This window comes from Papio anubis, chromosome 1, assembly GCF_008728515.1.
Source record: "Papio anubis isolate 15944 chromosome 1, Panubis1.0, whole genome shotgun sequence".
Classification (NCBI taxonomy): Eukaryota; Metazoa; Chordata; class Mammalia; order Primates; family Cercopithecidae; genus Papio; species Papio anubis.
This window is the reverse complement of record NC_044976.1, coordinates 18,817,358-18,832,038: the sequence shown is the minus strand read 5'-3', so window position 1 is coordinate 18,832,038 and position 14,681 is coordinate 18,817,358. Positions and strand designations below refer to the sequence as shown.

At 45.3% G+C, this 14,681-nt stretch overlaps 1 protein-coding gene, 1 long non-coding RNA gene and 1 pseudogene across 6 annotated transcripts in view; 1 reads left to right on the top strand and 2 right to left on the bottom strand.

Annotated features, from left to right (window-relative positions):
• The window catches only part of CDA (cytidine deaminase), a 28,932-nt gene extending 28,596 nt beyond the window's left edge, over nt 1-336 (bottom strand). For 3 of the 4 annotated variants that reach the window (XM_021936915.2, XM_021936918.2, XM_021936912.2), the window contains exon 1: nt 17-327. In XM_021936915.2, coding sequence (XP_021792607.1) covers nt 17-170 — 154 coding nt within the window. In that variant the 5' untranslated portion in view covers nt 171-327. Of the gene's footprint in view, nt 1-16 lie in introns of all 4 variants that reach the window. The other variant, XM_003891263.3, reaches the window with a different exon arrangement.
• Nucleotides 337-1,879: 1,543 nt separating this feature from the next.
• On the top strand, nt 1,880-4,693 carry LOC108583370. Of its 2 annotated transcripts, none has more exons than XR_001897968.3 (2): nt 1,880-2,075; nt 4,358-4,693. It is a non-coding gene; the product is annotated as an uncharacterized LOC108583370 (long non-coding RNA). The 2 variants fall into 2 exon arrangements; XR_001897969.3 differs by having other exon boundaries at nt 1,880-2,095.
• Nucleotides 4,694-9,433: 4,740 nt separating this feature from the next.
• Nucleotides 9,434-12,227, bottom strand: LOC101026963 (annotated as a pseudogene).
• Nucleotides 12,228-14,681: the final 2,454 nt, after the last annotated feature.

Genomic DNA, 14,681 nt, shown 5'->3' with positions numbered 1-14,681 from the left:
GGGTGCCCGCCTTTACCTTTGAAGATTCTCCCCTCCTGGGTGAGCAGGGCAGCCCCCACGGGAAAGTGACTGTAGGGGCAGTAGGCTGACTTCTTGGCCTCCTGGGAGCAAACCAGCAGCTGCTGGACACACTCGGGCTGCAGGGTGCAGGCGGGAGGCTTCTGGGCCATGTTGGTACCCCAGGCAGGCAGCAGAGCTGTGGAAACAGGAGCTCCAGTCAGCCTGGGCTGGGGCCCCAGACACGATTGCAGCTCCTCCCCCGGGGGTGTGTCCCTGCAACCAGATGGCAGGCTGTTAGGTATGCGGCTTTCAGGATGCAGAGTCTAGGAGAGGAGCCTCCCATGGTTTGGACGCAGCAGGTGTGGTGTAAGAAGGTGCCTGCGTGTGCTTCACACTCTCCCTTGGGAACCACTCTCACTATCGGACACACTGAGGGGTGGGTCAGAAGGTGGTGCCACGCTACTAGAAGGGGAAGCTACTGGGTGGGTCAGTGTGGGATCTCAGAGGTGCAAGCTCCAAGGGCTGACAGCCCTCAGTTTGTTTTTTGTTTTTTGTTTTTTGTTTTTTTTTGAGATGGAGTCTCACTCTGCTGCCCAGGCTGGAGTGCAGTGGCCGGATCTCAGCTCACTGCAAGCTCTGCCTCCCGGGTTTACGCCATTCTCCTGCCTCAGCCTCCCGAGTAGCTGGGACTACAGGCGCCCGCCACGTCGCCCGGCTAGTTTTTTGTATTTTTTTAGTAGAGACGGGGTTTCACCGTGTTAGCCAGGATGGTCTCGATCTCCCGACCTCGTGATCCACCCGTCTCGGCCTCCCAAAGTGCTGGGATTACAGGCTTGAGCCACCGCGCCCGGCCCGCCCTCAGTTTGTTAAATCACTTTTTCTCTCCTCCACTGAGGGAAGGACTGAGGCTGAAAGGGCGGGGCTGGGGCAGCCAGTGTGGCATCCCTGAGACGGGAGGCATGAACAAGCTGCAGTACGACTGAGAGCTTCTTTATTTTCACCCATTTTCCTTCTGACTTCTCTTTGCCCCAGCCCAGAATTAAAAAGTATCTCAGCTTCTGGGTGCAGTGGCTCACTTTGGGAGGCTGAGGCAGGAGGATTGCTTGAGCCCAGGAGTTTGAGAACAGTCTTGGCAAATGGCAAAACCCTGTCTCTACAAAAAATACAAAAATTAACTGGGCATGGTGGCATATGCCTGTAGTCCTAGCTGCTTGGGAAGCTGAGGTGGGAGGATGGCTTGAACCTAGGAGGCAAAGGCTGCAGTGAGCTCAGATTGCACCACTGCATTTCAGCCTGGGTGACAGAGAGCCAGATCCTGTCTCAAAAAAAAAAAAAAAAAAATTTGGAGAATGGAGGGAACCATTGAGATTATTTACTTGGGCCCCCTCATTGTTTTGTTGCAAAATAGATATTGGTGTTGGTGGTAAACAAATGTGTTTGCATCCTGGTTCTACTCCTTTCCATGTGTACAAGCTTTGGCAGGTCACTTGACCTCCCTGAGCCACAGTTTCATGTCAACAGCAGGGATAGTAATAATCCCTGTTCTAGATCCTGAGACTATAGAAGAGCTCCAGCTTTGGAGTTTAGTAAACCATGATTTGAATTCCATTCCTGCCATTTATTAGCCATATGATGTTGGGAGGGTCACACACAATCTCTCTAAGCCTCGGTGTCCTCATCTGCAAAATGGGCACACTAACATGATTTCACTTCCAGAGTTGTCATGAGGATTGAATGAGATAATGCGTGTACAATGGGTGTGGCTGGAGAGTCTGGTGACATCATGATGTGAACACAACTCCACACAAACTGACTCCACACAAACTGAGTTATTGTCATTAAGTGACACAGCCAAGATCACATGGGGCAGAACTCCAGCTTGAGTGGCCAAAGACATCCAACAGTTTCCACACCCCTGCCTAGCAGGAGAGTTTGGATGGGGAATGGGGAAGGGGCAGGGGGAAAGGCAGGGGAAAGGAGGAGAATACAAGGCAGCATCTCGTGTCCTGCATGCTGGCATATCTGTGTCCCAGACTTGGAGCTCTCAACTGTATGTGGACACTGCAGACGCCCAGGTGGGCCGCTGAAGAGTTGGGTAAAGTTTGCTTCCTTTCCTCCATGCCTCCCCTCCCTTCAGATCCCCTCCCCTCCCACTGCATCCAGCCCTCAGAGAGGCAGCCTATTCCCTCCTGCTGGGGCTGAGGGCCCCTCTACCCATGCACTTTTCTCCTGTCTCTATACCTTTGGCATCTAGAGCAGTTTCCTGGCTCTCAGACGGCCACAGATGTCTCAGGACACCGTGTGCCCACTCGACGTGGGAATAATTCTAAGGCTTTTTGGGGTTAAGTATAATTACAACTGGGAAAAGAATTGTAGCGCCCTGCTGGCCTGACAGGCCTGTCAGAGACCTCAATAAGTCGTCCCGTTTCTGTCCCCTGCCCTGTCTCAGTTTACCCCACCCAGCCCTGCCCAGGCCTGGGACTGGACTTCAGGACTCCTTGACTCCACAGTGCTAGGAGAACCTAGATGACCTCCCGAGCTAATTATAGCCCTTGGCACCTTCAAAGCTCTTTACCTGCACGTGGTCGTACGTGAGGACAGCGCTCATTCCAAACCCAGCTGTATGGAGCGTGGGTGCCAGTGGTGGCTCTAGAATTCCTTTTTCTTTTTGAGACAGAGTCTCACTTTGTTGCCCAGGCTGGAGTGCAGTGGCACGATCTCAGCTCACTTCAACCTCCGCCTCCTGGGTTCAAGCAATTCTTGTGCCTCAGCCTCCCAAGGAGCTGGGATTACAGGTGTGTGCCACCATGCCCAGGTAATTTTTTGTAGTTTTACTAGAGATGGAGTTTTGCTGTGTTGGCCAGGCTGGGCTCAAACTCCTGGCCTCATGTGATCTGCCCGCTTCAGCCTTCCAAAGTCCTGGGATAACAGGCATGAGCCACTGCACCTGGCCTAGAATTCCTAATGGAAGGGGCTTGGGGTGGTCATCCGGTTGGAGGGAGAAAGTGGGCTTGGAAATTTGCTTAGAGCTAAGTCACAGATCAATAATATGAACAGTACTTTCTAACATGCTTTTCTTTTCACTTTATGTAAAATTAAGAAAAGTTGGCTGGTTTCAGTGGCTCACACATGTAATCCCAGTGCTTTGGGATGCCAGGGTGGGAGGATCACTTGAGGTCAGGAGTTTGAGACCAGCCTGGACAACATAGAAAGACCCTATCTTAACAACAAAAGAAATCTGCTGGGCATGCTGGTGTGCACCTGTAATCCTAACTACTCAGGAAACTGAGGCAGGAGGATCACCTGAGCCTAGGTGTTTGAGGCTGCAGCGAGCTACGATTGCATCACTGTACCCCAGCTTGAGTAACATTATGTTATGAGACCCTGTCTCAAAAGAAAAAAAAAGAGAGAAAGAAAAATGAAGAAAAGTTAATTGCCCAGCTCAAAGAATAGAAAATCCATGGAGAGTGTTTTGAGTCGTAGTGGAGATTTTCAAGGGTCCAAGGTCCTCCCTAAACCCTGCTCCCAGGCCTTCACACTGTGAGATGAACTACCAGAGTCTTCATGTTAGAGTCTAGGTACCATGCATTCACTTACTCATTCAATGAGCAGTTATTGATAATAGGAGCAAACATTAATTTAGCTCTTTTTATGTGCCAGGCCCTATGCTAAATACATTATTTGAATGATTTCATTTAATCCTCACCACAAGATAAAGATACTATTATTGCCCATCTTCGACTGATGAGGACACTTGAACTCATAGAGATCAAAATGGATCTCAGGCTGGGTGCGGTGGCTCACACCTGTAATCCCAGTGCTTTGGGAGGCTGAGGCTGGAGGAGGATCGCTTGAGGCCAGGAGTTTGAGACCACCCTGTGCAACATACTAAGACCCCATCTCTACAAAAAAAAAAAAAAAAAAATTAGCCAGGTATGGTGGCACATGCCTTTAGTCTCAGCTACTCATGAGGCTGAGGTGGGAGGGTGGCTTGAACCCAGGAGTTTCAGGCTACAGTGAACTATGATATTGCCATTCATTCCTGGGTGACAGAGCAAGATCCTGTCTAATAATAATAATAGATCTTAAACCTGAGTTTGTCTGCCTTCAGAATCCTGGGCTCTCATCCATCCCAGAATTCATGGGAGGAGCCAGTATAATGGACCGACAAGGGGTGCAGGACTTGGCATCAGATCCATCCGTTTAAATATCACCAGTGGTATCCCCAGGCAAGTGATCTGTGCCTCTTTCCTCATTTATACAATGGGACAACATAAGGACCCATCTCTGGTGGATCATGGTTTTATCCTGCTCAGGAAGGCTTCCCATCTCTTTTGTTTTATTTTGATTCTTTTAGGTGAGACCTCTTGGTGGACTGCCAATCATTGTGCTTCCACTCCGTGAGCAGGTACAAGCAGTTGACACAGGATACGCCAATCAGAGACTTCGCTTTTCTGCTGAGTCAGTGGGAATGTTGGTTTTTCCCATTGTGGCTGCTAAGCTAGGAAGATGCAACGGTTGCTGGCAGCTAGCTTCCCCCTCTTGGTAGAGAGAGCTTCCTTGCAGAATGAAGCCTGATGGAGAGAAACAGAGCTGAGAGATGGAGGAAAAGAACCCCAATTGCTTGCTGATTGTCTGGCATGCTTCTAGATTTTCCTTTAATTGAGCCAATGCAATTCACTTCTATCTTAAACTTGTTTGAGTTTTGTTTCTGTCAATCCTGTGACATCTAGTGGAACATATTACTTCCTAGGATGTTTGTAAAAATCAAGTGAGATAATATACATAAAGATTTTAGCATGGCGAATGGCATGTGGTAAGTGCTCAAAAAGTGTTAACACATGGTATAGCAAATACTGTGTGCCAGGCCCTGTGTTCGGTACTAGAGAATCAGAGGTGGATGAGACTTGGTACCTGTCTTGAGGATCTCACACTAGTGAAGGAGACAGATAAGCCAACAGACAGGTATAAAACACTATAAAACAAGATTAGGTACTGGGTCTCATAGCAATATGGAAAAACTATTGTTTGGAAGGAGTGGTGGGGTAGGTAGGTTAGGGAAAGCTTCCCAGGTAACAAGAGGATAAAAGGAGTCTTTTTTATTTTATCTATCTATCTATCTATTTATTTATTTATTTATTTTTTGATATGGAGTCTTGCTCTGTCACCCAGGCCGGAGTGCAGTGGCACCATCTTGGCTCACTGCAACCACCGCCTCCTGGGTTCAAGCAATTTTCCTGCCTCAGCCTCCCAAACAGTTGGGATTACAGGTGGGTGCCACCATGCCTCACTAATTTTTTGTATTTTTTTTTAGTAGAGACGAGGTTTCACCATGTTACCAGGATGGTCTCAATCTCCTAACCTTGTGATCCGCCCCCCGCCTCAGCCTCCCAAAGTGCTGGGATTACAGTTGTGAGCCATTGCACCCAGCCCAAAAGGAGTGTTAAATGATGGGTGGCTGTTCATATTGGACAATGTGGGTATAGCAAATACTGTCGGAGCCTCACCCACACCTCCTTAGCCATCCCAGATGTCACCTCCAGCTTTAATGGATAGTTCCTAAACATACCCACGGCTTCTTACCTTAAGCATTCCCTGGGCATATGAGTCTGCTCAGCCCATGCATAGGGTAGGCCAGAAATGCCAGGGAGTTAACACTCCCTGGAAGGATTATGATCCATAATATATCGATAAATCTTTTTTTTGTTTTTGAGACAGAGTCTTGCTCTGTTGCCCAGGCTGGAATGCAGTGGCGTGATCTCCGCTTCCTGCAAGCTCCGCCTCCTGGATTCTCGCCAGTCTCCTGCCTCAGCCTCCCGAGTAGCTGGGACTACAGGTGCCCGCCACCATGCCCAGCTAATTTTTTTGTATTTTTAGTAGAGACGGGGTTTCACCATGTTAGCCAGGGTGGTCTTGATCTCCTGACCTCGTGATCCACCCGCCTCGGCCTCCCAAAGTGCTGGGATTACAGGCATGAGCCACTGCCCCTGGCAATATATCAAGAATTCTTAAAACCAGTAAGAAAAAGACAAACACCCCAATAGAAAAGTAAGCAAAAGACTTGAACAGATATTTTACAGAAGAGATGGTGATGGAAAAAACTTCTCTACAAACTTTCAAGTCTTCAAACTTGGCTACATAAAAATTAAGGAGTTTTATTAGATGAAGGACTTCATGGACAAAGTCAGTAGAAAGTTGAAAAAAACAGGAAACAAAGATCTTTTCGGCTGGGCTCAGGGGCTTACACCTGTAATCCCAGCACTTTGGGAGTCCGAGGTGGGAGGATCACTAGAGGCCAGGAGTTCCAGACCAGCCTGGGCAACATGCCGAAACCCCATCTCTACTGAGTAGTAGTCCCAGCTACTCAGGAAGCTGAGGTGAGAGGATGGTTTGAGCCCAGGGAGGCTGAGGTTGCAGTGAGCCATGACTGAGCCACTGCACTCTAACCTGGGTGACAGAGTTGAGACTCCGTCAAACAAAACAAAACAAAACAAAACAAAAAAACAAAAACTCTTTTCGATGGCTGAAATGATTGCGAATAATTAATATAGTGACTATGTAAGGGACGCGTGACAAACCAACAAGAAAAAGACAAGGAACTCTATAGGGAGATGGGCAAAAGATATGGATGGGCAATTTACAGAAAGGGAAGTATTTGTACAACATTTTAAAGTATTCACAGAGATGAAATTAAGACAGTGAGATGTCACTTTACACTCATCAGAATGGCAAAAAAAAAAAAAAAAGTTGGATAATGATAAGGGTTGGCAAAGATGAGGAGGGACTTGAGTCCTCCTGCACTGCTGCTGGGATTTTCAACTGGTACAACCTTCTGGAGAGCAACTCAGCAGGGCTCAGTAAAATTAGGTATGCGCTTACCTTGAGATTCAGTGATTCCAGCCCTAGGTCAACAGAGACACTCTTTCCTGTATCCATAAGAGGATCGGAATGAAGATATATTTTGAAAAGTTTTATTTATTATTATTATTATTATTATTATTATTATTATTTTTTGAGACAAAGTCTCACTTACTCTGTTGTCCAGGCTGGAGTGGTGTGGTGCAGTCTCAACTCACTGCAACCTCTGCCTCTCCGGCTCAGGCGATTCTCCTGCCTCAGCCTCCCAAGTAGCTGGGACTACAGGCACGTGCCACCATGCCCAGCTGATTTTTTGCATTTTTGGTAGAGACAGGGTTTTGCCATATTGGCCAAGCTGGTCTCAAACTCCTGACTTCAGGTGATCCACCCACCTCGGCCTCCCAAAGTGCTGGGATTAGAGGCGTAAGCCACCACTATCAAAAGTTTTAAAGTTTTACTTTTCGCTTTTAAGTCTTTCATTCATCTGGAATTAATTTTTATTAATTCCGGTATAAGGCAGGGATCCAATTTAATTTTTTCCATATGGATATCCAATTATCTCAGCACTATTAATTGAATACTCCCTCCTTTCCCCAGAGATCTACAATGCCAGCTGTGTTAAGTTTCAAATTTCTATTTGAAATTCTATTTGAGTGAGAATGATTTTGGACTCTCCATTCTGTTCCACTGGTGAATTTGTTCATTCCTACATGTATACCATACCTATCTTTATTATTACAGTTTAACAATAAGTCTTGATTTCTGGAGATTTATCTCCCCGTTGGGCTTTTGTTCTTATATATAAATTTTGGAATCGATTTTTCAATTTTCTTTGAAAACGATCTTATCTTGCCTCTGGAGGAGTTTGCTGGAATAGTTCATTCCTTGACATTTTGGTATGATCTTTCTGTAAAACCATCTGAGTCTGGTGTTTTTGTTTAAGAAAAAAAAGCTAAACTATTGGCTGGGTGCAATGACTCACACCCGTAATCTCAGCTTTTTGGGAGGCTGAGGTGGGAGGTGGGAGGATCCCTTGAGGCCTTAGAACTTATTAACTATGCTCTTCAAAAAACGATTATCTCCCTTATTTCCATCTAACTGATCTATCAGTTTCTGGAAGAGGTTTGTTAAAATCTGCAACTACAACTGTTCATTTATATATATTTTCCATGTATTCCTATCAGTTGTTGCTTTATATCTTTTGAAGCTATATTGTTAGGTACATATATATATACACACATATATATATGTATTTGTTAACATTATATGTTCTTGATTGTCTCTTTTATTTGTATATAATGTCCCTCTCTATTTCTCATGCTTTTTACTAAAATCTTATATCCTTCTCTTTCTGATGTTAATGTTAATAGTTTAGGAATCCCTTTAAGAGTTCTTAACCTATATTTTACTATAGACTGTGTTGGCAACCTGGTGAGGCCTAAGAGTCCCATTTTTTTTTTGTTTTGTTTTTGTTTTGTTTTTGAGACAGACTTTCGCTCTGTGGCTCAGGCTGGATGGAGTGCAGTGGCATGATCTTGGCTCACTGCAACCTCTGCCTCTCCGGTTCATGTGATTCTCCTGCCTCAGCCTTCTGAATAGCTGGGACTACAGGCGTGTGACACTATGCCTGGCCAATTTTTGTATTTTTAGTAGAGACCGGGATTTCACCACGTTGGCCAGGCTGCTCTCGACCTCCTGATCTTGTGATCTGCCCACCTTGGCCTCTCAAAGTGCTGAGATTACAGCACTTTGGGAGGAGTGAGCCACAGCACCTGGCCCTATGAGTCTCTTTTTAAAATAATGGTTTTATTTCATTTTATTTCACTTTTTTGAGATGGAGTCTCACTCTGTCACCCAGGCTGTAGTGCAGAGGCACGATCTCTGCTCACTGTAACCTCCGCCTCCCGGGTGCAAGCGCTTCTTCTGCCTCAGCCTACTGAGTAGCTGGAATTATAGGCACGTGCCACCACGCCCGGGTAATTTTTGCATTTTTTTTTTTTTTTTTTTGAGACGGAGTCTTGCTCTGTCACCCAGGCTGGAGTGCAGTGGCCGGATCTCAGCTCACTGCAAGCTCCGCCTCCCAGGTTTACGCCATTCTCCTGTCTCAGCCTCCCGAGTAGCTGGGACTACAGGCGCCCGCCACCTCGCCCGGCTAGTTTTTTGTATTTTTTAGTAGAGACGGGGTTTCACCGTGCTAGCCAGGATGGTCTCGATCTCCTGACCTCGTGATCCGCCCGTCTCGGCCTCCCAAAGTGCTGGGATTACAGGCTTGAGCCACCGCGCCCGGCCAATTTTTGCATTTTTAGTAGAGACAGGGTTTCACTATGTTGGCCAGGCTGGTCTCAAACTCCTGACCTCAGGTGATCCACCCGCCTTGGCCTCCCAAAGTGTTGGAATTACAGGTGTGAGCCATCGCACCTAGCCAAAATAACAGTTTTTTTGTTTGTTTGTTTTTGTCTTTTATTTTATTTTTTTTAACATTCTTATTTATTTTATTTTTACTTCAAAGGCTACATACATGCAAAAGTTGAACATGTCATCACACATGCTTTAAATAAAGTTCAAAAAATAAAAATACTTCAAAATCCATTTATTTATGGAAATATATATGACAATTATAGTGAAGTCAATGATATCCTTTTTTCTAATCTATCAGAAAAATATTTATATTATAAAAAAGAGTTTTAATTCGTGTCCAGAATAATTTTTTAAAATTCTTGAGTCATAATTTTAAAACAAGTTGAATGTTAGCACAATGTTTGGAGAAACAAGTCCCAGGCTTTTGCTAATGGAATCTGATATTCTCATACTTCATTTTGAAATCACTAAGGAAACTCAAGTTTAGGGGGAAAAAAAAGCATTTAAAAAAACCTATGACGATAAGGATTCTGGCTGAGGTGGTTACTAACCAAGTGAAGGGCACGACGTCTATAAACAGATAATGTTCAAAGTCCTTTAAAATGTTTGAATGGAGATTTTTATCTACAAGCACATAGTGAAGGCTTAAAGTAGCCTTGAGTCTCTCTGCTGGTCAACACTGCAAGAGGAATTAAAAATCTCAGGTACAGTGAAGTTCTGAGTGCACCGCCCTTTTGAAAAATGTGTGAGCAGACACTAGCTCCCGTGACTCCAAAAACAAGCCAACTAGGGGAAGTGTCTCTGAATGGCCCTGCCCTTTATCAGGCAAAAGCAGCAAAAGGCTTGGCAAAGTCAGGAGAGGGAAATCGGCGTATTCTGAGCAAGTCTCCGTGGTCCAGAGGATGACCATTTCCTTCTAATAAAACCAATGTTTCTTTGGTAGCATAATACAATGTATATCAACAATCCCAATAACTAATATGAGCAGAATGCACTCAAAGTTCAACTTTGTAAATGTTCACATGCATCCTGGAAATGAGATGTAACTTCCTGCACCTACATGAAAAAGGGTGGGGACAGCTGCCCAGGCTGGAGGACTGCTGATGATGAGAAATGACACACAATGTGAGCAGGGAAAGTGATCATTTAACAAAATGTGTTAGCGTTGACTGGGAAAGCCCTGAGTGGATAAACACACCCGAACTTTGCAAGGAGCTTAATCCAAACAATTAAAATATCACTTTCTCTTTAAATCAGAAACATCAGGTTTCCTATTGGGAGAAATCCCTTGCTACTACTCTAAGCCTTTGGTTGAAAAGGCCAAATTAAAATTCTGATTAGAAATGTTTTTACAAAGGGTCCAAAGACTTAGAGCTTGATTTATATCCTGATACTGAATTGTGATTATAGTTTTCATGTTAGGCAATCCAACTATTATTTTCCTTTTATCCAACTATTATTTTCCTTTTATCGCTAAAAAAAAGTTTTTAAAAGGAAAATTAAAGATTTGAGTGCAATCAGTGTAAAATCAGATTAAGTATGGTTTTTCTTTTTCCTGGGACAGAAAAAAACAATGCCCAGCTCACAGTATATAGGAATATGTCACAACAAATAATCAGAAGACAGGTTTCTCCAAGCTAGTATTCCTCCTTGTACAGTGTGGTATTCAAAAGCAGTATTGTCACGATTATGCATATTCTCATTAACTAGGTACAGCAGAACTACTTAAAGGGAAACCGATTTCTCATGCCTCAATGAAAGGGGAGTGTAGAAAACAATAATTAGGCTGAATAAGGAATTTTAAAGGGCACAAAAAAAAAATTCAGAGTGAAAAGAACAGAGAATTTAGAAAGCCAAAAAAAAGGTTTTTATTTTATTTTTTTGTTGTTTTTAAAAAAGCAAGTAATGTGACGGTAGAAACCCACACAATCTCCCTCAATCCCACCTGCCACTTTGAGTCCTAATTGCCCATCTGCAAGGACAGAAACCCACTCTAAATTGACCAGCATCGGCTTCCGCAAGTCTTCTCTTCACTCTCCCTCCTGTTAAGACCGATTCCAAAACCAATCAGCAAAGGACAAAGAATTCTTTACAGAGTGCAATTAGTGTTTTCCACATCCACCTTCAAAAGCATGATGCTCTTCATGGGGTTTATAAAATACTGCTTTAAAAGTTACGTGGGCCTAGCACTTTCGGAGGCCGAGACGGGCGGATCACGAGGTCAGGAGATCGAGACCATCCTGGCTAACACGGTGAAACCCTGTCTCTACTAAAAAATACAAAAAGCTAGCCGGGCGAGGTGGCCGGAGCCTGTAGTCCTCGGGAGGCTGAGGCAGGAGAATGGCGTAAACCCGGGAGGCGGAGCTTGCAGTGAGCTGAGATCGGGCCACTGCACTCCAGCCTGGGCGACAGAGCGAGACTCCGTCTCAAAAAAAAAAAAAAGAAAAAAAAAGTTATGTGGGGCAGAAGTTCATAGATCTTTCCTAAAACAGTCGCTTCACCCACTAAAGAGACATTTACATTCCAGAGTTGGACGACGTCTTCTCGGTCCCGAACACTGACACTAACTCCTATTACTTCGTCATCTGCTGCAGCACAGTCTGTGAACTGTTTCTCGATGGTTGCTAACGGCAACACTTTCCAAACTGTGGACGTGCTGTCCTTGGGGACTTTCATCGTCCATACGCCGCCCTTTGCATTACTCTCCTCTTCCCAAAGTGGTCGCCTCTCTCCTCTCATTAAATGATAACTGCATCTCAAAGGCAGGCTAGTCACAGGAGGGATATTATTGTATACACTCCAGAATATCTGTACTGTCTGTACTGTGTAGATTTTCTTCAGATTTCATGCGCACTCAGCTGCTGTGGCACCAGGGAGGGATCTGTCGAGCCAGAAGGTCCAGGGCGAGTGTAGCGGGACCACGCCCGGTTTGGGGTGCAGCGCCCACAGCTGCTGCAGGCCGAGAGGCAGCTCGGGGGCGGTGGCCATCTTTTTTTTTTTTTTTAACACGGAATCTCACTCTGTTGCCCAGGCTGGAGTACAATGGTGTAATCTCGGCTCACTGCAACCTCTGCCTCCTGAGTTCAAGTGATTCTCCTGCCTCAGCCTCCCAAGTAGCTGAGATTACAGGCGCCTGACACCGTGCCCGGCTAATTTTTGTATTTTTAGTAGAGACAGTGTTTCACCATATTAGTCAAGCTGTTCTCGAACTCCTGACCTTGTGATCTGCCTGCCTCGCCTCCCAAAGTACTGGGATTACAGGCATGAGCCACCGCACCCGGCCAAAATAACAGTTTTAAATGCACATAATTATAAAGCAAAACAATTGTATTGAAATAGCTATCAGAATAGTTAAAATATTTGTGATATTATATTGCATGTACTTATTTTTTTAAATTTTTTTATTTTTTGAGACAGTCTTGCTTTGTTGCCCAGACTGAAGTGCAGTGGTGTGATCTTGGCCCACTGCAACCTCTGCCTCACGCATTCAAGCGATTCTTGTGCCTCAGCCTCCTGAGTAGCTGGGATTACAGGGATTTGCCACTCTGCCCGGGTAATTTTTGCATTTTTAGTAGAGATGAGGTTTTGCCATGTTGGCCAGGCTGGTCTTGAACTCCTGGCCTCAAGTGGTCCGCCCGCCTCGGCCTCCGAAATTGCTGGGATTATAGGCGTGAGTCATCATGCCTGGCCTGTCATGCATATATTTATTGACGGTTATAATTATTCCCTTTCTTCCTCTACCATTTTGAATAATGTGATTTGTTGGTAGTAAAGTTTACAATTTAATGTATAGATCATAGGATATCAAGATGGGATTGTGACTAAACCAGAGAAGAAGTAAACATCACCCAAGTTCCCGGCAGTGGGAGATGGAAGCAGTAACTGCTGGGGCTTTGGATGTCCCTGTCTGAGCAAAGAATACGAGTGTTTCTTGTTTGATTGAAGTACGTTTACATTACTGTGGGTGGTAACATGTTGTGGTTGTTTCATGGAAGTTTAAGAAGGGAATGCAGGTTGGAAATGGAAGTTGAGTGACCAAGAGTGAGTGGACTGCGGCAAGGTCCGAAGACCGACCCCACTCAGCCCCTCTCCAAACCTCTTTCTTTCCATCATGACTTCTTAAACTTTAGAGCCAGGACGGTTAGAGAGGACATTTCCAGACTCTCATGCAGCTGGGATTTCCACAGGTCACCTGGCTTCTGCCAGGAAAATGCAAACACACCAGAAAGGGAAGGCACTGGGAGGAAGTGGCCACACAGCTCTTCTGGCTGCATCGTGGTGGAAGCATTTCGGTTCTTCTGAGGCGGCTGCAGCAGAGGCCCTAGTTCCAGATCAACTCCTGGCTTCAGGGTGCTAAGCAGGTGTCAGCAGCTTCGTGACTTGGAGCCTCCTGTACCTGTACCGCAACATGGGTAGCGAGGGTCTTGAGTCAGCAGCAGTGGCAGAAGCTCTCCAGCTAGGCTCATTTTACAGTGAGATTCAGGGGATATTCCTGGAAGTTCAGCCTAGAGTTGGCCTCTCAACCCTTCCAACGTGTCTGAAACCAACCAGATCACCCTCATCAGCCCATTCTGGTTAGGCCTGCTGGGTGGACACTGTTGTCTGCAGTGGAACACTGACCAATCACTATATTTTATTTTTGTTTCTCCCTCATCCCCTCTTTTTCTGCCTTTTATTACATTGACACTTTTCCTTCTACTCATTTGAAAATTATTCCTTTTCTTTTTCTTTCTTTAATGGTTAGCCATAATTATTGTTTGTATTTATGTTAATTTCCCCTGTCAATTTCTGAAGTTTATCGACATACATAACTTCCTTTTCAACAAGACAGCACCTTAGCATATTCTCACTTCCTCTGGCCACTGCCACTCTACTACCAAATAGGTTTTCTGTGGTGCTCCCAGGGAAAGGGCTGAGGAGGGGAGGAGGGGGGGAGGGAGGGAGGCAGCAACCTTGCTGGTTGCGATATTGTCAAGAACTGGAAGTGTATCATTCCTAACTCATACTTTTACCTCTTTAAAAAATTGTGCTGGTCAGGCATGGTGGCTCATGCCTATAATCCTAGCACTCTGGGAGGCCAAGGCAGGAGAATCACTTGAGTGCAAGAGTTCAAGACTGGCCTGGGCAACACAGGGAGATCCTGTCTCTACAGGCAAACATTCCTGCCATCAAGCTTACCATCTTTTATTTTTTATTTTTTATTTTTGAGAAGGAGTCTCACTCTGTCACCCAGGCTGGAATGTAGTGGCGAGATCTTAGCTCACTGCAGCCTCCACCTCCTGGGTTCAAGCTATTCTCCTGCCTCAGCCTCCCAAGTAACTGGGATTACAGGCACATGCCACTACACCTGGCTAATTTTTGTATTTTTGTAGAGGTGGGGTTTCACCATGTTGGCCAGGCTGGTCTTGAACTCCTGACCTCAAGTGATCCACCTGCCTCGGCCTCCCAAAGTGCTGGGATTACAG